Raw genomic sequence first — 24,551 nt, 5'->3', positions numbered from 1 at the left:
ATACATAGTCTGTCTCTGTCGCCCAGGCTGGAGTGCAGTGGCCGGATCTCAGCTCACTGCAAGCTCCGCCTCCCGGGTTTTACGGCATTCTCCTGCCTCAGCCTCCGGAGTAGCTGGGACTACAGGCGCCCGCCACCTCGCCCGGCTAGTTTTTTGTATTTTTTTTTTTTTTTAGTAGAGACGGGGTTTCCCCGTGTTAGCCAGGATGGTCTCGATCTCCTGACCTCATGATCCGCCCGTCTCGGCCTCCCAAAGTGCTGGGATTACAGGCTTGAGCCACCGCGCCCGGCCTGAAGTAACTTTTAGGTATGATCATTGCATACTTTACAAAGATTGAGATAGTTATTAACCTGTCTGTAACTCTGTTGCATAGTATGTGACTCAGAGGTAAAAATACTTTTGTTTTGAATTTTAATCGCATAGTCACAATAGATTTTGATATTGAAAATTTTTTAATCAAAGAGAAAAAATATTGAAACATGAAATCTAGTAAACCTGTGGAGATATAGTTTAAGATCTCACATAAAAATGCACAAGAGAAACCAACTATACCTTGTTTGTAATCCAAATACGTCCTCTTAAGAAACAATAAGAACTATGAGTTTTCTGAGCTTACACACCTACAGAAGTTTGTCCTTCACATTCTTTTTTGTCTTTAGCATTTAATATCATAGCAGTTTAATTATTTTGAATGTCTATGTTAAAACAGTGACATAAGGACTACTACTTTAGATATTGGGTAATTTTAAACAACTTTCCTAGATACTGAAATAATTTTACTCATATTATGAGACGATGACATGTCTCAGGGTATAAAGTAGGTTAATTTTCAGTTTTCTCAGGTACCCCATTTTGGTAACGATTTGTGGCAGTGAAAGTACTTATTTTTTAAGCAGACACTTATATAATGTGTTAGGTGCCAGATTCTCTTTCTAAGCCCTTTATAAATATTAACTCATTTAATTTTTGTAATGGCCCTATAAAATAGGATTTGTGATTCTTCTCACATTTTACAGATGAGGAAACTGAGGCACAGAAGTTAAGTAATCTGCTGAAGTCACTAGCCGTTGTGGCTAGAGCCAGAATTTGAACTCAGATAATTTGGTTTCAGACTGGGAGCTCTTCACCACTATGCCACACTGCTCCTCTGATTTGTGATAATGAAATGAGTTAGGAAATTATTCCTCTTGGGAACCCAACCATGCACCAAATATGTATTGCTAATATCTTTGCCTCAGTATATTCAGAAAGATGATTGATTATTTTATTATTTGTTTATTCATTTCTTCCATTCAACAAAACTTTGAGTTCCCTATACTAGGTATACGAAGTATACCTTTTTGATCAAAATGTGCTCAGTTGTATAGTAACCTGCTTTTAGCATGCCCGGAAGAACTACTGGCAGTTGATCAGCTTTCTTAATAAATTCCTTTTTGAATTCTCGACTAATCTACTTTACCTATTTGAGAGGTTGTTCATTAATTTAGCAAGTGTTTATTGAACACCTAATATGTACTACAGTACTATTCTAATGTTGTTTTGCGTTAAGTAATGCTAATATGTAAGTCCTTCACAGTTTAGCTAGTAGGGTTTGGGAAAATGTTGCCTGCCTCTGAAGAAAGATTGCAAAGCATGGCAGGCCGTAAAAATTGACCCAGTGCCACTTGAATACTACATACCAATGTAGACAGCTGCTTGTCCCCTCTACTTCTTAGAACTCATTTGTTCATCATTCAGCAAACGTTTGAGTACTATCATGTGCCAGGGATTATGCTAGGCACTGCTATTAGTTGTTCCGGAACTTAATGCTTCTTTGGCACTATTCACAAATGCCTGCTTAACTGGTAGTAAGATCTTATCTTTAAAACATCCATGTCCTTAACCTCTTGGAAAACAACCAAATTGAGCATTAGGAAAAATATCTCCAAATCACATATACTATACTCCGCAGGTGAGACAGTCTATTGGCTTAACAAAATTACTGAATTCTCAAGCTGATAACACCTTTATCCCAGTAACTCTATAGACCTCAGCCCTTGCAGCTTAACAGTCTCCTCTTAATTAACTAAAGTGCTGCAGGAAACAGCCTGCAACTGTCCTTGTGGTTATAGTATGTCTTCCTAAGATTGCCTGTCCCATGGAAAGAGAGGAGACAGGCTGCTCTGAACTACTACTGTTGACATGAGAGTGAGGGGACCAGAAGCTGTTTTGCTTAACTTTCCCTTAGCATATCTTGCAGGCTGGGCCCAAAGATGACCTCTTTTCTTGAGGCCCTGTATTATTATTATTTTTTTTTGAGGGGTTGGCAATTTTGATTAAGATGAGCGGGCTATAGGTCTTGGTTCAAATAACTTACATAGCTACTTCACCCTCAAGGAGGTGAAGTATAACTTCCCGCTCCTTAAATGTGGGCTGTACATAGTCACCTCCTTCCTAAGAGCATAGTTTAGAGATATGGAAATGTTTATACTGGAAAAACATGACGAACACTACTTCAGCCAGGTGATCAAGGTTAACTTCTGGAGTCACACGGCATGCTGATAGTATGTATCCTTGGTGTGATGTGATTAAATGGCACTTTATCTCTGTGGCCTTCTTACTAAGAACCAATAGCACAGTGTAATCATGGGAAAAGCATCAGATGAATTCCAACTTGGGAATATTCTACAGATATCCCATTAGTACTCTTCAAAACTGTCAGACTCATCAAAAACAAGGAAAGTCTGGGAAACTGTCACAACCAAAGGGAGCTAAGGAGAAAAGACAACTAAATGTAATGTGATATTCTGGAGCAGAGAAAGAACATTGAATAAAACTAAGGAAATCTCAAGTGTGGGCTTTGGTTAATAACAGTGCTTCAACATTGGTTTATTGTAACAAATGTACCATACTATGTAAAATGTTAATAACAAGGATGAGGAGTATATGGAAACTCTGTACTAGCTTTGCAGTGTTCTATAAATCTAACATTGCTCTAAAATAGATTATTTAAAACAAAACAAAATTAATTCACCCACTCCTGGCTAGTTGACCCTTGCATTGGTTTTTATTTGGGGCTATCTGTAGTGTTTCTCCACAGCTTAGTAAAAATCAAGTTGATTTTGCTGTAATTGATTTCAAGGAAATATTACGTTTAGTCTCATGTTCTTTTAAAAGTGTATTAAAGGCAGGGAAGTATATTTTAGAATTTTTTTTTATCAAGACTAGTCTTATTTTTAAAAGATTTTTTAAAAAAGAATATGTGAAAATTGTGAAATGGTCAGATTTGTGTGGGGTGTATAGAGAATACAGTGGAAGGGAGACTGGGGGCCATTGGGAAGAACAGTTTAGTTTTAAAAAGGAGAAATGTCAGGACAAATTGAATGTGGACATAAGAAGAGGGGGAGTCTAGAATGATTCCCTGGTTTCTGAGTAGAATGGCTGATTAAATGGTAAGAAGGGTTATCAAGCTCAAGAATATAGGAGGAAGCTGGGTGCGGTGGCTCATGCCTATAATCCCAGCACTTTGGGAGGCTGAGGTGGGTGGATCACGAGGTCAGGAGTTCAAGACCGGCCTGGCCAAGATGGTGAAAACCCCGTCTCTACTAAAAATACAAAAAAAAAAAAAAATTAGCCGGGCATGGTGGTGTGTGCCTGTAAGCCCAGCTACTCGGGAGGCTGAGGCAGAGAATTGCTTGAACCCGGGAGGCGGAGGTTGCAGTGAGCCAAGATCGAGCCACTGGACTCCAGCCTGGGCGACAGAGCGAGACTCCATCTTGTACATATATGTATGTATATGAGAGGAGTATTGGGAAAGAGGAGGGGGCAAAGAGGAATTTGTACTATGTTTGAGTATATGTCTATAATCTTAAAAGTTGTCATAATACTATTATATTGAAGAATTTGAGACCGTATACTGAAATATTTTTACATATATTAACTCATTTAATTTTTACAATAGCCTATAGTTTTGTTTTTTTTTTTTTTTGAGTCAAAGTCTTGCTTTGTCCCCCAGGCTGGAGTGCAGTGGTGTGATCTTGGCCCACTGCCAACTTCCACCTCCCAGGGTTCAAGTGATTCTCCTGCCTCAGCCTCCCAAGTAGCTGGGATTACAGGCATACACCACCATGCCTGGTTAATTTTTGGATTTTTTGTGGAGACGGGTTTCACCATGTTGGCCAGGCTGGTCTTGAACTGGTCTCAAGTGATCCACCTGCCTCGGCCTCCCAAAGTGCCACCTGCCTTGGCCTCCCAAAGTTTCATGTTACGGGTTATAGGCATGAGCCACCACGCCTGACCCTTACAGATACTTATTTTGTAAGAGATTTCTGTAGCACTTTTGGTATTAGATATGAATCATGACCATTTGTTGTAGTTAGAGATATGAGCTAGAGATGTTATTGGTGAGAATGCTTAGTGAAGGCTTCACAGGGTCCAGGTTTGAGCATTAACTTTATGGGTCCAGAAGTAATTGGACTTGGGATGACTGACTGACATTATTTAAGCTTGTAAGAGATTGATATGTAAGTCAGAATGTTAAATTACTATTTACAGAAAGAAATATTATTGCTAAGAACAGTTCTCAAAATAGCTAATCAGTAGATTTTTTTTTTTTTCTCTGCTAGGGGAGAAAACAGATCTAGTCTGAAAAGCTAAATTAAAATTGGAAATTAATTGGCGAGCAGGACAATTGATTGGATGATCTTAACAGTGTCATTAACCTGTGATAATTTTCCATGTGATGATATAGTATTTTACTGCAGGGCAAAAAAGAATACCACGGTTGCCTGTCAGGAGACTTTCTTTGTGGATAATTTTGAAGATACATAGACAAATCTTTTTTCTCCTTATTTTTCCAGTCTTCACACAAACTATTTTCTCTCTCTCTCTTTTAAAACCAGTTATTATTTTCCAGATAAAGACACATAGCTTTTATCTTTTTTTATTGTGATTTCATCCTGGTGATTTAATTTTTAGCTTAATTGGACTTCTGGATTTCCTTTTCTACAAATCTTTTGCTCTAGTTGTTATCTGTATGTTTTATTTACTCAATTAACTTATCTGATGTATTCATTTGCCAATAGAACATTGTTTCTATGGGAGATCTCAAATCACCATTTCTATTTACCTTGCTAATACCTTGCTAGTGTTTTAACAGTTCATTTAATCAGTTTAAAATGAGGCATTTCTATTAATAATGTCACATTTTTTTTCAATTTTTATTTTTATGGTGTATTTCTCAGCATTTTAAGGGGAATAAAGATGGTATTTTAATTCTGATTATTTAATATTGTAATTTGCAACATTTATGTAAGTGGGATTAATTAACAGAGTAGATTTGTTCTGAGATGAAAACTACCTCCCTGATGTGTGGATAGTCATGATGTGAATGCCATGCATTATCTCTTACCCTACACATTTGAACATGTAAGAAACAGAGTTTACAGGGGTAAACAGTTCTGGAAAATTTTAAGGATACAAGTATTAAATCATGTGAAAAGTGACAAAACATTTTATTAAATGCATTACCTTTGCATTTTAATGTTAGGATTTGAGTACTTTGTAGAAGGTGATCTGGAAGAGAGTAGGACAATTTTTGTCACTTCAGTGATAGCCTGAAATTACTGTCTTTCCCTTGTTCTAACGGTTCAGTTATGTGTAGATATCCTACTGAGAGAAAAACCCAAAAAGACACAAAGTAAGGAGACAGCAAAGAACCAGCAGGCTTTCAAGAATACATATCTGTTTCTGTGTAAGTGTCTTAATAACTTTCTGAGCCATGGCCCTTTTGAGGGACTTCAACTTCCCCTAGCTTGTTTGCTGATGACATGCAAGACCAGAAGAACAAGTACATGATGGCTTCATCTCCACCAGCAGCTTGTGCCCAGAGGAGGAATTGCTCTCCTACCCGTTTCCTTTCTTTGAGCTGTTGGCATTGTATTAACTTTTAATGGCAAAAACTGCAATTACTTTTGCACCAACCTAATAATATGAGAATGTACTTCTGAAACTAGAATGGAAGACAGTGGGAAACATGAGTACATATATGTATGTGTATGAGAGGAGTATTGGGAAAGAGGAGGGGGCAAAGAGGAATTTGTACTATGAGTATATGTCTATAATCTTAAAAGTTGTCATAATACTATTATATTGAAGAATTTGAGACCGTATACTGAAATATTTTTACATATATTAACTCATTAAACATGATTCTGTTAACCAGCTTCTCAGAAATATCTGTTCACTAAAAGACTTTAAAAAAACTTGATGAAGTTACTGTGAACCACAGTATAATTTAATACTTTCTGTAACAGTGATATATCTAAGGGGCTAAAAGGAATACAGGTGCATATTAAAAATACTTCAAGGCAATAAGCCCAAATATTATCTTAGTGTTTTGATTTCAAAAACGTTTTTAGACTGGGCATGGTGGGTCATGCTTGTAATACCAGCACTTTGGGAGGCTGAGGCGGGTAGATGGCTTAAGCTCAGGAGTTCAAGACCAGCCTGGGCTGTTACATGGTGAAATCCCGTCTCTACAAAAAATACACAAAAATTAGCTGGGTATGGTGGCATGTACCCATACTCCCAGCTACTTGGGAGGCTGAGGCAGGAGGATCACTGGAGCCTGGGAGGTTGAAACTGCAGTGAACTCTGATTGTGCCACTAACTGCACTCTAGCCTGGGCAACAAAGAGAAACTTTGTCTCAGAAAAAAACAAAAAAAGTTTTTAATCAAGCTAATATATGTACATAGTTAAGTCAAATGTTACTACAAAACTTACAATGAAAGATAAATATCTTCTGCTTCATCCCTCCTTACCCCTTTTTTGTCCGCACCAACAACTTGTAATTTATCCTGTAATTTCTTAATTTATCAATTATAGGCATCTAGTGATTTCATGTTATGGAAAATGAAGATTTAAAACTAATACCCTCTGTTACTACCATTCCTCTCAACATGATTATATCACAATTTTTGTTTAAGTCAATGACAAGTATTTACATTATTATTTTACATTTTGTTTTAATAAAATGTTTTTTCACTTTTCACATGATTTAATACTTGTATCTTTAAAATTTTCCAGAACTGTTTACCCCTGTAAGTTCTGTTTCTTATGTGCTCAAATGTGTAGGGTAAGAGATATGTATGGCATTCACATCATGACTGTCCAAACATCAGTAGTATAATGTGGTACCAATACTTTTTCCCATTGAGAATCTCAAAGTCTGTACAATATCTAGTATTTTATTTTAATTTATGGAATGAGGAGGACTAAAATCCTTACTAGTGACTGAAAACAAAAGCAGAAAGCCTTAGTCTTATATGAAGCCCATGAATGGGATTTAGGGGTTTGTAGACTCATTCAAAATTGTATTAATAGGTAAAGATTTTGACATGCATTTCTCTGGAGGAGAGCCCATAGCTTTCCAAAAAAGTCTGTTATCCCCAAACAGTGATTATAACTCAGTTACAGCCATGGAAGGGGCTCTGTAAGCTGTGATTCTCAGTATACTTTGGGTTCATAAACCTGTTTAAAAAGTCTAATAAAAGGCTGGGTGCAGTGGCTCACGCCTGCAATACCAGCACTTTGGTAGGCCAAGGCGGGTGAATCATGAGGTCAGGGGATCGAGACCATCCTGGCTAACAAGGTGAAACCCCATCTCTACTAAAAATACAAAAAATTAGCTGGGCGTGGTGGTGGGCGCCTGTAGTCCCAGCTACTTGGGAGGCTGAGGCAAGAGAATGGCGTGAACCTGGAGGCAGAGCTTGCAGTGAGCCGAGATGGTGCCACTGCACTCCAGCCTGGGCGACAGAGCGAGACTCCATCTCAAAACAAAAAAAAAAAGTTTAATAAAAGTTTCCAAATGATTAAGTGTAATTTTAGAGGTTCTTCAATCCTCCACAACACATTCTCAGACTTCTTGAACTTAGTTCTGCTCTTCATTGCCTGGAGTTTACATCTTTAATTCTCTTTTGTATAACTTTCTATTTTTTGCTTTGGAAATATTTTATTACTGATTTTTAAATTTTAAATATTAAATTATAATGGCCATTTTGTGTGTTTTGCTCCAAACTTGGTTTACCACTTCTAAATGACGTATGTCAAATTTTAACTCTGCAATTCATGATAACCAGCTACACAATAATCTGTCAGCTAAGATAGTTCAGCATATATAGTGTTTTAATTATCAAAGTTTTTCCTACTTCTAAAAATTGTTATCTGGCTGTTCTTCATTAACTGTTTCATTAATAAATACTATTGATACTGAACCTGAGAGGTTCCACAAAGCCAAAGTGGTGCCCTCATTAGGGTATATTTCTTTTCTCTTTGTTTTTTTCCTCTTGTGTTTCCTCTTTGTAGCACTTCCATTCTGTTTTGATTCTATTTCCCAGATAGTAATAGTGTGTCTACCTCTCAAAATACCAAAAAGCTAGCTGGGCATGGCGGCATGCACCTGTAGTCTCTGTCAAGGCCAGCCTGGGCAACATAGCAAGACCTCATCTCTTAAAAAAAAAAAAAAAAAAAATTAAAGCTGCACATTTGAGATTTAGAAAAGTGGAATTTCTATTTGTCTCTAAGAGCATGATTTTCTTTAAAGAGGAGTATCTTCATTTGATTGCAAAAGTTTCTTTTGAGTGTATTTTCTAAAGAAAAGATATCAAATTATGCAAATATAGAAATAATGTGAATTTAACTTTCAGTGCAATGCGTGTTTTACTATCTAAATTACCAAGACCATGGATTGTGGATGAGAAGAAAGATGATGGTTATACTGCCTTACATCTGGCTGCCCTTAATAATCATGTAGAAGTGGCGGAACTGTTGGTACATCAGGTAAGAAAAGAGTTAAATAATTCTCTCTCTCTCTTTTTTTAAACAATTTGGGACCATTGCCGTTCATTTATTTATTGCTTTATAAATTGCCTGTTAGTAGGTTCCAGTAAAACCTCATGATGATGAAAATTCAGATATAATGCATATTCTGTCTTCTGCCTAATACGTCTTAAATGCAGGATGGTAATGTGTGTGTGAGAGTGAGTCCCTCAATTCCCAGGATTTCCTCTGCACAGTCTTCCTGGATTGGTGCTACGAAATGGGCATCAACTAACAGAGATTTCCCAGAATGGCTGCCACTGTTATGGAAGTATCATCAACCACAGCACCAAGAACCATCTGTGTTGATAATTAAACAGTGTGGCCAGTTGTCAGCAGACTGCAGTTTGCAGCTAAGATTAGGGGATTTATTTCATAACTACTGCTGACCCCTGGAATTTATGACTTGATAGCAGTACAGACTCACCTTAGTCATTTCATTCGTCTCAGAATAGGATGACACTATGTTTTTATGAGATTGGATTTTGTGGGGAGCCTATTTTGTAGTTTTAGGATATTTTAGTAATTTCAGCAAATTTTTCATATGCTTCAGTAAAGCATATGCCATATAGATGCACTGAAATTATCAAAGAATTATCTCTGATTCCTGACTTCAAGGAATTTATAGTCTAGTTAAGAAGATGAAACAGAAAAGTTTAGCAAATAATATATGTAATTAAATGCCAAATTATAAAGTATACATTCCAAAAACTACAGAAATTTAAAGAAATATATCAAAAGTTAAGCTACCCCCCCACTACTTTAAATCTTTACTATTAAAATTAGTGCTCTCTGTTAATTATGATAATTCCTTTTTATTCAAAAATCTAAGTGAACTTGTAACACTATCTTGATGTCTTGGTTATTGTTGCCTTGTAGTAAGTAAGTCTTGAAATCAGATAGATTAAATCCTCTTTCTTCTTCTTTTTCAGGATTCCTTTAATGTTCTAGGTCTTTTGCATTTGCGTGTAATTTTTTGTTTGCTTTTGAGACTGGATCTCACTCTGTCACCCAGGCTGGAGTACAGTGGCACAATCATGGCTCACTGCAGCCTTAACCTCCCAGGCTCAAGCAATCCTCCTGCCTCCCAAGTAGCTGGGACTGTAGGCATGCGCCACCATGCCTGGCTTTTATTTATTTATTTTTTCTGTAGAGACAAGTTCTATGTTGCCGAAGCTGGTCTCAAACTCCTCGTCTCAAGTGATCATCTTGCCTGAGCCTCCCAAAGTGCCACCATGACTTGTCCATATAAATTTTAGAATCAGCTTATTAGTTTCTATTAAAAAGTCTTTTGGGAGTTTGATTGCTCTTGCATATATTAGATTTGTTCTTCAGTAGGTTTTTGCGGATGCTATTATGAATTGTATTTTAGCTGGATGTGGTAGCACGCCCCTGTAATGCCAGCTACTCAGGAGGCTGAAGCAGGAGGATTGCTTGAGCCCAGCAGTTGGAGGTTACAGTGAACTGTGATTACACCACTGCATTCTGGCCTGGGCAGCAGAGCGAGGCCCAGTCAATCAATGAGTCACTCAACAGAATTGTTTTTACATTTCAATTTCCAATTGTATATTGCTAGTAGATACAAACACAATTTTTGTATGTTTTCCATATATCCTGTGACCTTGCTTAAACTTATTCTAGTATCTTCTCTGTGGATTACTTAGTATTTTCTATATAGCAATCATACAAACCAAAAGAATAAAAAATGCAGAAGTAGAACCACACACATGTATAAACAGCAACTCAAATTACTTAAGAAAAAAAGAACCATACATATATAGTCAATTCCTTTTTTTTATAGAAGTGCCAAAGTAATATGGGAAAGGATTGTTTCCCAAAAATAGGGCTAAACCAAGTAGATATCCATATACCAAAAACAAAAAAACCCAAACAAAAAACCTTGACTTTACTTCACAACTTATCCAAAAATTAAATGGGTCATAGACCTGAACATAGAAACTTAAACCATAAAACCAGCCAGGCCTGGTGACTCATGCCTGTAATCCCAGCACTTTAGGAGGCTGAGGCAGGAGAATTGCTTGAGTGTAGGAGTTCGAGACCTGCCTGGGCAACATTGTGAGAACTTATCTCTACTACATATATATATATACTATATATATATATTTTAATTAGCTGGGTGTGGTGGCATGTGCCTGTGTCCCAGGTACTTGGGAGGCTGAGATGGAAGGATCACTTGAGCCTGGGAGGTTGAGGCTTCATGCCACTGCATTCCAGCCTGGGTGAAAAGGGAGTGAGACACTGTCTCCAAAAAAATAAATAAATAAAAGGACAAATAACTCTATAAAAATGGTCAAAAGATTTAAACATCCACTTTACTAAAGGAAATATACAGTTAGCAAATAGGCAAGTGAAAGTGTCATTAGTGATTAACAAAATAGAAATAACCACAACCAGATACTACCAATTGCCCACTAGAATGACTAAAATTAAAAGACCAATAAAACCAAGTATTGGTTAGGATGTGGAACAATTAGAATTCTTATACATTGCTGTTGTTTTTTTAAAGCAGGCACTTTGAAAAACAAATTGGTGGTTTCTTAACAAAGTTTGACATAAATTTACCATGTGACTTAGCTATCCCACTTCTAGGTATGTACCCAAGAGAACGTAGGACACCTTTCTAAGCAAATACTTGTACTGAATGTTTGCAGCAGCTATTATTAGCCCCATACTGGAAGCGAAGCCAAATGTTAATTAAGCTAGTGCCTGGATAAACAAATTGTGCAAATTGTGGTGCACCCATGCAATGAATACTATTTAGTGAAATGTCAATGCTGGAAAAGCTCAGGAAACTTAAAGAAAATCCCCATTGTTTACATTTATATGAGAAATAGACATGATAAAAAATAAAGCTGACACTCGGGAGGCTAAGGCGGGAGTATTCCTTAAGCTCAGGAGTTTGAGGCTGCAGTGAGCTATGTGCCATTGCACTGCGGCCTGGGTGACAGAGTGAGACCCTATCTCAAAAAAGAAGAAAAGAAGCTGAGATCAGGTGCCCTCTGACCACACATTAAAGAAACATAATAAAAACAAATGAGAAATTCCCATCTTGAAGAATATAAGATAACATTACCAAAGTTTCAGCTCCATATACCCCTCCCTAGTATCAGAGTTGTAACCAGAGGGTATGTGTGGTTCTAAGACCTAAACGAAATGATCAAAGTTTATCTTTTGAATCTTCAGCTCTTTTGTTGATCTCATTTTTTAAAAATTTAAAATTATGCTATACATTTGCCAGGCATTTTTTATATGTTATTTTTCTTAATCTTCACATTAACCCTGTGAAATAGGTTTTAACTGTCACCATTTTGGAGCTGAGGAAATAGATGATGGAGCTTTGACCTAGGTCCCCTGACTCCGAGGTGCACTTATTTTGTGCCTCAGTCTCTTTCTTCATCAGGGTTCAGCTTTTCTCATATGATTCTTTGGCTGCCCTAGCATCTGGGGTAGGACTTTCTGCTTACTTTAATGCATAATTTTATGTACAAATAAAGCATTGCCTTCTTACTAAAGCAAAGTTTCTTTTCACAGATTGAGGAAGAGCTCAAATATGCAGCAAGGGGAAGTGAACTTATTAGGTCATTAAAGTAAATCTAAATCCAGTATGCAGACTCATTAATACAACTTTTCAGGAAATATTTACAGTTCTAAGGAGTTGATTATTTCCATTGCTTTATAGTGGAGATTGAAAGAGATCTGTCTTTGAACTCTACTGTGCTTTGTCCTTTTTAACTGTTCTTAGATGTAATTAGCATAATAAAGATGATTTTTAAAACTTGCTGTTTTACTTCAGAAAGTTAGTTGCCCCATCCATTTTTCTACTTTAACAGCAACTGTTACCATATGAGAATAACCTTGCAGCAGCTGAAGGAGAAAGTAGCCAGCAGTGTTTGGTGTTATTTATTCCTTATAAGTAGTTAGTTTTCGTGTTCTTTACTGTTTTCATGTTTACTTTAACCATTTAAAATTTGTTCTTCTCTTTCAGGGTAATGCAAACCTGGATATCCAGAATGTGAACCAACAAACTGCCCTGCACCTTGCTGTTGAACGACAGCATACCCAAATTGTTAGGGTAAAGTATTGACATACATTTTAGCTTACAATTACATTTTAACCATACAGATTCTTAGAACTTCCTGAAAATTGAAATGATACAGTGCTACATGTCTCAAAATGGCATAGTTAGATGTAAGTAAATCTGAATACAATGTGATTTGCCAAGACACATAAGACTATATGCTTGAGACTGGTTTCTATATATAGATGGTGCTTTTCTAAAGCTCTTCAATAAGTATCCTAGAAAGGATTAGGGAAATTGGTAAAGCACCGTAAGCAAAGGTTTAATAAACTTATGTTTACAGCTAAAGTAATCTATTGAAATGTCAACTATGCATTTTTATTTAAGGGGTTGTAGTTTAGCAAACACTGATCACATTTATTGTTATTTGAAATTCCTCTTGCTATCCTCCATGGCTTTCCTCATGACCATACATTTGGAGAAAATTCACCAAAAGAAATGGAATCAACAATAACAGTTGCTTGTTTGTTTACATAATAAAAGATTTTTGAGCATTATGATTTGGTCCTGGTGGAAGTGCTTAACATATCTCAAGTCATACATCTAAAGTTAAAAAGAGAAATAAAGTCCTAAATATCCCCCCATTATCATCATCTTAGAGTAGATGAATTAAGCAACATACCGATTCTCATATATTTTTATTTTCTCTAATTCAATATATTTAAATAACCAGAACACATCAGTCTTTGTAAGGAGCCACAGGGTTGGAGAATAGTAGAAGGCAAAAGCATAAAAATGATTAGCTTTAGTGGTAACTTCTTCAGTAGGTCCAGGGTACTCTCATCGTTACTTTAGATATGTTGAAGTTTCTTATGTATATGGACACGTTACCAATATGAAACATCTTTCTCTTTTAGCTTTTGGTCCGGGCAGGTGCCAAGCTGGATATTCAGGATAAGGATGGGGATACTCCTTTGCATGAAGCTCTAAGGCATCACACTTTGTCTCAGCTACGTCAGCTCCAAGATATGCAAGATGTGGGGAAGGTGGATGCTGCCTGGGAGCCATCCAAAAACACAGTGAGTAAAGATCATCTTCCATTCAGTACCAGTGGAAGAACCTTTTTATGCAAGATCTTATATTTACTGGTAATCTAATCTGTATTGGATAAAATATTTTATCAGAGTTATATACTTAGAAACTTAGTTTATGAACTTAGTACTAGTCAGTACTAACTTATTACTCCACATTTTTACCAAAAGTTGTTCAGTTCTGTTGTTGTTTTTGTTGTTATGGACTCTCACTGTGTCGCCCAGGCTGGAGTGCAATGGCTTCATCTCTGCTCACCGCAACCTCCCGGGTTTAAGCGATTCTCTTGCCTCAGCCTCTCAAGTAGCTGGGATTACAGGCGCCTGCCACCATGTCCAGCTAATTTTTGTATTTTTAGTAGAGACGGGGTTTCACCATGTTGGTCAGGCTGGTCTTGAACTCGTGACCTCAGGTGATCCACCCGCCTTGGTCTCCCAGCGTGCTGGGATTACAGGCCTGAGCCACGGCGCCTGGCTATTCAGTTCTTTATGACATCAACCATTCATAAATAGATACGTGGTGGTATCTTACTGTAGTTTAATTTGCATTTCCCTAATGACTTGATATTGAGCATCTTTTCATTTGCCTGTCACCACATGTATTTTACAAAGTGTCTGCTCAAATCTTTTGTTCATTACTTTGTTGTGCTGGTTGTTTTCTTATTACTGAGGTTTGAGAGTTCTTTATGTAATCGGAATACAAATTCTTTATATGTGAGTGCACATATTTTCTCTCGGTAGGAGGTTTGTCTTTTCATTCTTTTTTTATTTTTTATTTTTTGAGACGGAGTCTCGCTGTGTCACTCAGGCTAGAGTGCAGTGGCATGATCTCGGTTCACTGCAACCTCCGCCTTCTGGGTTCAGGTGATTCTCCTGCCTCAGCCTCCCGAGTAGCTGGGACTAACAGGCGCTTGCCACCATGCCTGGCTAATTTTTTGTATTCTTTTTAGTAGAGATGGAGTTTTGCCTTGTTAGCCAGGATGGTCTCGATCTCCTGACCTCGTGATCCGCCCGCCTCTGCCTCCCGAAGTGCTGGGATTACAGGCGTGAGCCACCGCGCCCAGCCCTTTTCATTCTTCTAATAGTGATTTGGAAGAGTCAAATTTTTTAATTTTGAAGAAGCCTAATTTATCAAGTTTTTCTTTCATCATTTATGTTTCTTTTTTGTGTTCTGTCTGAGACATCTTTGCCAAACCCAAGATCACTAAGGTTTTATGTTTTGTACTAGAAGTTTATAAAGTTTTAGCTGTTACGTTTAGGTCTATGATTCTTTTGAGTTAATTTTATATATTGTGTGATGTATGGATCCAGTTTCATTTACTTGTGGATATCCAGTTGTTTCAGTACCATTGGTTGAAAAGACTTTCTGTTTCTTTTCTTTTCTTTTTTTTTTTTTTTTTGAGACAGACTCTCGCACTGTTGCCCAGGCTGGAGTGCAATGGTGTGATCTTGGGACACTGCAGCCTCCGCCTCCTGGGTTCACGCGATTCTCCTGCCTCAGCCTCCCAAGTAGCTGGCATTACAGGTGCACACCACCACACCCCACTGATTTTTTTGTATTTTTAGTAGAGACAGGGTTTCACTATGTTGACCAGACTGGTCTCGAACTCCTGACCTCGTGATCTGCCTGCTACAGTCTCCCCAAGTCCAGGGATTATAGGCATGAGCCACCACACCTGGCCGAAAAGACTTTCTTTTTCTACTGAATTGCCAGTATACTTTTATCCAAAATCAGTTAATTGTTTATGTGAGGGTCTCTTTCTGGGTCATGTATTCTGTTCTATTGGTCTATGTTTTTAGCTATTTGATGCCAACCCCCAGTCTTGATTACTGTCTACATAATACGTGTTGAAGTCAGGTAGTGTAAGTCCTCCAGTTTCCTTGTTTTTTCGAAGTTAATTTGACTATTCTAAGTCCTTCACATTTCCATATGAATTTTAAAATCATTTTTAAGAGGGTAAAAAGGTTCTGAGACCAAAGTGTTTGAGACCTCTGCCTTATTTATGACCGTGGGTAAATTCTCTTAGCTCTGTGTGCCTCTTTTTTTCTCATTTTAAAATGGGAAGAGGAGAGCACTTACCTCGATAAGGTTGTTGTAAAGATCATGGAAAGTGTGTAAAATAATACTTGATCCATTTTAGACACTCAATAAATGTTAACAATTATTGCTACTATTTTCACATAAAATGATGAGAAGAATCTCAGATAATATGATCAGAACCTAATTTGTCTCATTCTCCATGTCTTGGCTCAGTTCCTAGTCATTGGTTCTTTTCTCAATTTTCTCTCCTGTCGTTGTTTCAAGTTGGTTGCTAACTGCTCCAGAGCCAAATTAATTAGTATCTCAATCGGAAGTCCCACTTTCTGTTGGGCTTAATTGACTTGATTTGGATTATTTGTCCATCCCTGTACTAGCCATACAGGTAAGGTAGAAATATCTGACTGGTTTGGGCCATTTTTGGTCCACCCCTGCAGCTGGAGAATGTAGGTCCACCTCTGCAACTGGAGAAAGCATACTTGTGTATATGCTTGAGAAAACCGGGGTAGAGCGGTGGGGAGGGAACATTAGGACTGGAAATCGTAAGTGTCCAACACACACACATACATATATATGATGGCAAGAATTGATGGCAGATTCCTAGAGGGAAAATCATGACTCTTTTTATTTTATTGCAGTTAATAATGGGACTTGGTACCCAGGGGGCAGAGAAGAAGAGTGCAGCATCTATTGCCTGTTTCTTGGCAGCCAATGGCGCTGACCTGAGCATTCGAAATAAGAAGGGTCAGTCGCCACTTGATCTCTGTCCTGATCCGAATCTCTGCAAAGCACTGGCAAAGTGTCATAAGGAAAAAGTCAGGTTTGTGTAATTTATTATCGTAAAACTTAATATTCTGTACAGAAAATATCATGTAGTTTCATAATGGAGGACGTGGCTACTTAAAAATGTCTTTATCTTTGCTCTTCCTGTGTCTTTTTGTTGACCCTTTCTTCCCTGAAATTTTCTTCATTGAAAATTTTCTGCAGGCAGCTTATCTCTTATTTTATGCCATATTCCCCACATTATTAAGTGCAATGCTCTATGCTTAGTAAGTTCCGAGAAACTAAACTGGTCTGATCTTCTAGTACTCCCATGTGTTAGAGGCATTTATAAGAAAAAGTCTTCTAGTAAAATTGCTGTTATTAATGTTATATGTATTTTAAATTGTATTTATTTTTTATTTTATTATTATTATTTCTTAAAAATAGGTCTCGCTGTGTTGCCCAGGTTGGACTTAAACTCCTGGGCTCAAGCGATCCTTTTGCTTCATCCTTAGTAGCTGGGACTTTATGCATGTGCCACTGTGCCTGGCTTTGTGTTTATAATTTAAATAGAATCTTCCTAAGAGAGGCAACTTACACTCCGTGAACAGGGTATATATTTCACACAAACTCTGTAATAAATCTTAGCACCCTGCTCAGTGCCTGACAGGTGCACTCAGTAAGTATCAATGGAGAATTGACAGAATTAATAAATGAATGCAACAATTCCTGGTAGAGTTTTCTCTAAAGATGATCATTTCACATTTGTCTCTTTTTCTGAAAGATATGTCAGTGATTTTAATTATTATTTATGACATAACTGATTTCCTTCTGAGATTTTATGGCTGTACAAAAAGGTACACATCTCATTGCTTTTTTAAATCTGAACAGTGCTGTGCAACTGTTGTTGCCCTTTATACCTGGTTCTTGTCACTGAAATTTCAGTAGCTGTTCCTTAACCTTAGTGTTCCTTGCATCTCTTATAATTTATGTGTAGTGATGAAATATTATCTCTTTGGAATCTGTGCATAGAACTGTGTTATAGAGGAAATTAATATAGTGAGGTATATACATTTCTTTAAGTGTGTTCTTAAGGAACATTAAATTCTATTACAAAAAGAGCATGCATCGGCCAGGTGCGGAGGCTCACACTTGTAATCTCAGCACTTTGGGAGGCTGAGGCAGGTGGATTGAGGTCAGGAGTTCGAGACCAGCCTGGCTAACATGGTGAAACCCTGTTTCTACTAAAAATACAAAAATTAGCTGGGCACACGCCTGTAATCCCAGCTACTTGGGATGCTGAGGCAGGAGAATTACTTGAACCGGGAGGGGAGATTGCAGTGACACAAGATCACACCACTGCACTCCAACCTGGGCAACAAGAGCAAAATTCCATCTCAAAACAAAACAAAACAAAAAAAGAGAATGTATCTATAAATATAAAGATACAAGGCACTATAATTACTGCAGTATTAACTTTTAAACAATGGGGTCTAAGATGGACCCTCTTTGTGTACGTGTGTGTATGTGTTCATGAGTTTCTGAAGATTGTGGTAGAAACAGGACATCCCTTTTCTGTAGCTGTAGGTGGTCATATGTATTTCTGTGCCTTGTATCTGTGTTTACAGATGCATTCTATTTTTCTGTAATATAATTTTATATGCCTTAAGGATACATTTAAAATGTCAAAACAGCAGCTGAAGTGTTATATTTTCCAAAGTGCCCTATCTGTTGTGGACTCTGATGACACTTTGTTCCATTTTTAGTTAGGATAAATAACATGGGGGCTAGTGAGGATTTTGTTTTATTCCTATGCCTTCCTCTGCTGGTTCTATATAGATACAACAGGTTCTGAGCAACATTTTGTTTATGCTAAGTTTTTTTTTATTGCTGTTTTTTATTTCATTGTTAGAAGATTCATCCTTTTCCATTGGGTGAGTGAATGTTCAGTTTGAAGTTTGAATTGTGTTAGAAGTACCTAAAGATGCAGAGATGTATATAAACACAAAAATTTAGTGTTTCACATACAGATGTTAAAGCTTAATTCTTTAATATGACTTTTTATGTATACTAATGATGTTCCAGGTATATTTTAAACATTTTAATTAGTGAATTTGTAATAAGATAGGCTTGATTTGAAATACTTTCTTTTATTAGTGGTCAAGTGGGTTCTCGGAGTCCTTCTATGATTAGTAATGATTCTGAAACCTTAGAAGAGTGTATGGTGTGCTCAGATATGAAGAGAGATACTCTTTTTGGCCCATGTGGACATATTGCTACCTGTTCTTTATGTTCTCCACGAGTCAAGAAATGCCTCATCTGTAAAGAACAGGTTCAATCCAGGACAAAGGTAAGATATATTTAATATAGTATTTTGTCATTTTATGCAGTTCTTTGAGACTAGAATTAATGATAAGATTAAATGATGTCACGCATCTGTGTAATTTTGCTCTTCCAAACAATGATTTAAATATAGGAATACATAATTTCTGTATTTATCAGGAGATCAGAATTTCTTAATTTATTGCTGGTTTATAGTCTTGCTTATTAATGTACTGATATGCTAAGTTAATTGTTATCTGAGTTTATTGATACACCATTTTTACTGTCAAATTTTTTTAGCTGTTAATGTGTTTCCTTCTTTATATCTAAGTATGGTAAAATTAAAATTATCTACCATTTTGCTTTCAAAGCTCCCTGTAACCTAAGGATAGATTTAATTCTACTTTGGATTGTAGTTACTTGTATGTTGCACTTTTTTTGAAGTACACAAACTGTTTTGCATTCGTGTTTGTAAAATACTTAATTCATTTATTTGTTAGAATGTCACACATTCTAGATTTGATTGTTTTATCAAGTTGTTGTTTAACTTGCTGTCTTCTGTGTTTCCTGTAAGCTGGAAGTTAGATGTAATAGTTTGATCGGGGTCTGCTTAACATTTTTGGCAAGAAAGCTTCACAGTTGATGCCACACACTTTACATTATGTCCCATCTGAAGGCAAAAAGGTCTTGTCTCCCTGTAATTAGTGATGGCCAAAATCTATATCTGCTCTGAACTTTTTCTCTCTCTTGACTCCTTTTGCTTTTTGGGAAGTATAGTTCTTTTCTGAGTTTTATTGTTTTCCATGTAACTTAGTGCTTTATTATAACTGTACCATATTACTAATTTTGCTTTACTGAAATAATTTATTTTTTAGTTTTTCAATACTCAAATGTGTGTGTGTGTGTTGCATATAAAGTGAAATTTGAGTTTCTTACAAATGTTTCTCTTGAGGTGAATAGTTTAAACCAAAGAGTATGTTGGTTTTGAAGTAAAACTCATGGAGTTTGTATTTCTTTTCCATTCCCTTCTTTTATAATCTTTATTTCTGTCTTGCTATTTATTTTTTCTTAAGCTATTCATTAACCATCATTAATAAGAAAGGAGCTGTTAGTAATTCTCATAATGAATTAGCTGGCAGTGACTTAAAAGGTGTTGCCTTGCCAGTGCTTCTTCTATTTTCAACCTTCTAAGCCTGGGTGGTTTTTATGATCCAAATTAATGTATCTTTCATAGAATTTTGGCACAGGAAAAGCACAGTGAAGTTATTTTGATAGGAGATACTGGAATGCTTGTATGTATGTAGCTGCTTGATCAATTCATAAAGCTGAGAAGGGTGAACTAATAGCACTTACTGTGTGCCAAACACTGTGTTGGCATTTCATTTGTATTAAATAGGTGTTAACCTTGCTTAATAAATTAATGTGGGTCATTCTACTTGGCATTTATAATTTGCTTTAGGTGCCTGCTTACAAAGTAATCGTTTGGGAAAGAATATAAAAGAAGAACAAAAATTTAAGCCATTCTTTTGTTTTAGATTGATCTGCATATTCTGCCATTGTGTTTGAAACTTTTTGTTAGATTAAGCCCTGTTTCAACAAACCTGTATTGAACTCCTGTTTTATAGTCAAGACAAAGATGTATATAATAATTACATGATAAAAATTTGTAATCTATTGGTAAACTATGACTTATATATAAGCTACTCTGTCATATTGGGTGTTATAGGTGCTTTAAGAGAGTTATAAACTGAGTAGGAGTTTAGAGCCTCAAGTTGTCAGAAGCAGAGTCTTAGCTATGAAGTTATTCTTACAAAAGCTGTGGCTCAAAGAAATATGCTGACAGCTGGTTCTTGAATGCAGGTCTCTTGATTCTTAAGCCCCTGTTCTTTTCAGGTGCATAGACAAAATTAAGAATGATGTCCACAAGGGATAGTTGATGGAACAGAGAAGGAGAGAGGAAAGAGGAAAGAATACGCTTTCATTCTTTTTCAGACCTTTTGAGTATAGTTATTTCGAGAATTAATGGGCTTGCAATTTGATTTTTAAATATAAAAGTTTTAAATCTGTAGAAAAGTAGAAAAACTATTGATATACCCACCCAACAGATTTGCCAGGTTGGTTGTAGAGCCTTTGACTATGAAGAAATAGTGACCCCAAGTGGTTAAAGGATAATGAACATCTTCATTGAAGAAAAAACAAATTACAGTATTTGGAGGGTGGTATAAACAAGCATGGGATCCTTTTCTGTTAGAGAAATACAAAGAAAGAAATTAATTGAATTAACATGAACTATTTCTGTTGAAATAGCAAAAATACGTTTTAAAAAATGCTAGCAAGGAAAGTGGCAAACAGGCACTCTCTAAACTGGAGTCTAGGAGGCCAACCCGGCTGTATGTACAAACATTACACAATATGCTTTGGTTTAGTAACTCCACTCCTGGAAGTATAACCTAAGGAAATAATTCAGGAGGAAAAGGTATGGCTACAATTTTTTTTCTTATAATAGGGGGATAGGTACAGATATGGTTTTTAGATCAGTTTGCTATATTATTTTAAACTCTTTAGAAACAATTCAGACAAAAAGACAAATGCAATGGAAACCATTTTAAAAACTAACACGTTATATAGAAAGGAGAAGATAATTATTAGGTATTAGGCACTGATTTTATATATTACATGTTGAACTACTTTATACCTATCTGATTTACTCTTTATCACCCTGTGAAGGATTATTCTTTATTGTTTAGATAAATAATGTTGTAGCCCAACAATGTTAGGTAATTTGTTGGTGTTGGAGGTAGATTTTGAATCCAGAATGTCAGTGTCTTGATCAACCATGTCTTACTGCATTCGACTTTTTCTATACTTACATAAATTCTGTGTACATACTGAGGTGTAAGTTGGGAAAGTCCATAGAGAGAAAGAGAGAGAGCACGCCTGCATGTATTTGGTTGTTTGGGTGATGCTGTAGGTAAGTAGTAGTAGTTGCCATTTTTGAACAGTAATATTAAGTGACGCCAGAGATGGCTAAATGTGACTGTGTGTTAGAAGGGAGAATAGGTGAAAGACAGATGAGTGGCCAAGGGCTGTGGGGTGGGGATACAGGAAGCCAGAGCCAAGGTGATTAATAGTTAAATGTCCAAGCTCAGATTAAGTGGACATGAAGAGGAGGTGAAAGTGAGGGAGATTATGAACAGGCTGTGGAAGTCTTTCTAGAGATCAGGGAGAAAGAACAGCCCAAAGCCGTGGGCTTCAGGCAGCATGGGAACTGACCAAGTTCTGGAAAAGGGCACTTTAAGGTAGAGTATCTTAAATGTGGGTAAACAGAAAAATCCCTCTTGGATTTTAGCAATTTGGCTAGTCTAGCTAGATTTTTATTAATATTAGAAATCTGTCTTCTTTTAGTCATTTCTTTCAGTCATTTCTTTTTTTTTTTGAGATGGAGTCTCGCTCTGTCGCCCAGGCTGGAGTGCAGTGGCATGATCTTGGCTCACTGCAAGCTCCGCCTCCTGGGTTCACGCCGTTCTCCTGCCTCAGCCTCTGGAGTAGCTGGGACTACAGGTGCACGCTGCCACGCCTGGCTAATTTTTTGTATTTTTAGTAGAGATGGGATTTCACTGTGTTAGCCAGGATGGTTTCAATCTCTTGACCTTGTGATCCGCCCGCCTCGGCCTCCCAAAGTGCTGGGATTACAAGTGTGAACCCCTGCACCCGGCCTAGTCATTTCTTATTTTACTTCTTTATTTGTTCATTGTCTTTTTTAGTTCCCCCTCAAAAGTAGTTTTTGGGGGGAAAATATTGAAGCCTCCAGAGGCTTTCTCAGAGGAAGTGGAGTTTTTTTTATTCTATATTTTAGGACAGATAGGGAGATGAAGGTAGAATAGAAATAAGTGCCTGTTAAGCTAGGGTATATAAAGATGTGAAAATGAATAACCAGGAAAGTTGAGGATGAGGGGAAAGTGTGTGTTAACTTTCTCTGTGCCTAGAGTGTTTTCTTGTGGAGGAAATACATTTGGATATAATCGAACTTGTTAACGTTACTAGATTTATCTATAGATGGTCACTCTGTGCTGTAACCTCTTTTTCTGTAGATTGAAGAATGTGTGGTATGCTCTGACAAGAAAGCAGCTGTTCTTTTTCAACCCTGTGGCCACATGTGTGCTTGTGAGAGTAAGTAGCCTATACAGAGTTCCTCAATATTATTATAAAAATAGAAAGTGAAACAAAATCATGGTTTTGAGGGGTTTTTTGCTTTTGCTTTTGGATAACTCATAAAAAAGTTGATGGGCCCCGAGTACCTCCTATTTCTTTCTCCATACTAGAATGTCAGCTGTTTCCCTCCATGCGTCTGAGCATTAGGGAAGACTGAATATGCTGTGTTTTATTTCAGTTGTATTAGCACAAAAGGGTCTCTTTCCACATATAATAGAAATTTATTTTGAAAAATAAATATTAAAACATTTACTCTAGCCTTTGTTCACATATAAAATTAGCATGTCTTCATTTGTCTTCACCTTAGTATTGCCTCTCCTGTGTACTTTCCTCACTGCAGAAGAATCAACAGCAACCGTTTCTGGGGCTGTGATAAACTGTTTATGCCAAGGAGAGTTTTAGAAATATTGTTCTTTGTGAGGATAGTATAAAATTTAAAGATGTTAAAAGTTTCTTTAAATATATTGTCGAAGGCCTTTAGCCCTTGTTCTTTTCAAGTTCATGCAACTGTTAAAATATTTCTTCCCTTTGCTTTTTCTTCATTTTGTCCCAGTGAAGGATTTTATTTTATTTTATTTTTTATTTTTGGCAGAGTCTCGCTGTGTCACCCAGGCTGGAGTGCAGTGGCACAATCTCAGCTCACTGCAACCTCTGCCTTCCCAATTCAAGCGATTCTCATGTCCTCAGCCTGGGCAACAGACTGAGACTGTCTCAAAAATAAATAAATAAATAAATAAATAAATAAATAAATAAATAAATTGCAATAGGCAGCTGGTCAACTGAAGAAAGGGTGAAGGTTTTCTTTTTTAACATTTTGCCTAAAGTGACTGTTTTTGTTTACAAAAGAGTGGTATAATGGCTATTACCCAATACTATCAAAAGGGCACATAGAGAATTCTCTGTCTTGAGTAAAAAGGACTCAGGTTACTTAAGCTTTCATAGGCCAGAGGTTGGCAGACATTTTTTGTAAAGGGTGAAATAGTAAATATTTTTGGCTTTGTAGGCCACATGGTTTCTGTAGTAACCACTCAACTCTTTCCCACTGCTCTACTCTGCACTGTAGTGCAAAAACAATCGTGGAAAATATGTAAATAAATGGGCCTGACTGTGTTCAATGAAACTGGTTTTATAAAAGCAGATGACAGGTCAGATTTGGCCCTCAGGTGTAGTTTGCTGACGTCTATCATTCACTAAAGTGATACCTACATGAGACCTGAAAGATGATTATAATTA

General features: G+C 36.9%; 1 protein-coding gene across 1 annotated transcript in view; it reads left to right on the top strand.

Annotated features, from left to right (window-relative positions):
• The window catches only part of MIB1 (MIB E3 ubiquitin protein ligase 1), a 141,850-nt gene that overhangs the window by 102,056 nt on the left and 15,243 nt on the right, over window positions 1–24,551 (top strand). Inside the window, exons 13-18 of the mRNA XM_017873525.1 lie at window positions 8,686–8,818; window positions 12,864–12,950; window positions 13,814–13,975; window positions 16,661–16,842; window positions 18,942–19,134; window positions 23,198–23,276. Coding sequence (XP_017729014.1) covers window positions 8,686–8,818; window positions 12,864–12,950; window positions 13,814–13,975; window positions 16,661–16,842; window positions 18,942–19,134; window positions 23,198–23,276 — 836 coding nt within the window. The remainder of the gene's footprint in view (window positions 1–8,685; window positions 8,819–12,863; window positions 12,951–13,813; window positions 13,976–16,660; window positions 16,843–18,941; window positions 19,135–23,197; window positions 23,277–24,551) is intronic.

Source organism: Rhinopithecus bieti, unplaced genomic scaffold, assembly GCF_001698545.2.
Source record: "Rhinopithecus bieti isolate Rb0 unplaced genomic scaffold, ASM169854v2 scaffold_6946, whole genome shotgun sequence".
Classification (NCBI taxonomy): Eukaryota; Metazoa; Chordata; class Mammalia; order Primates; family Cercopithecidae; genus Rhinopithecus; species Rhinopithecus bieti.
Note: the sequence above shows the minus strand (reverse complement) of the source record. Positions and strands in the feature narration are given on the sequence as shown.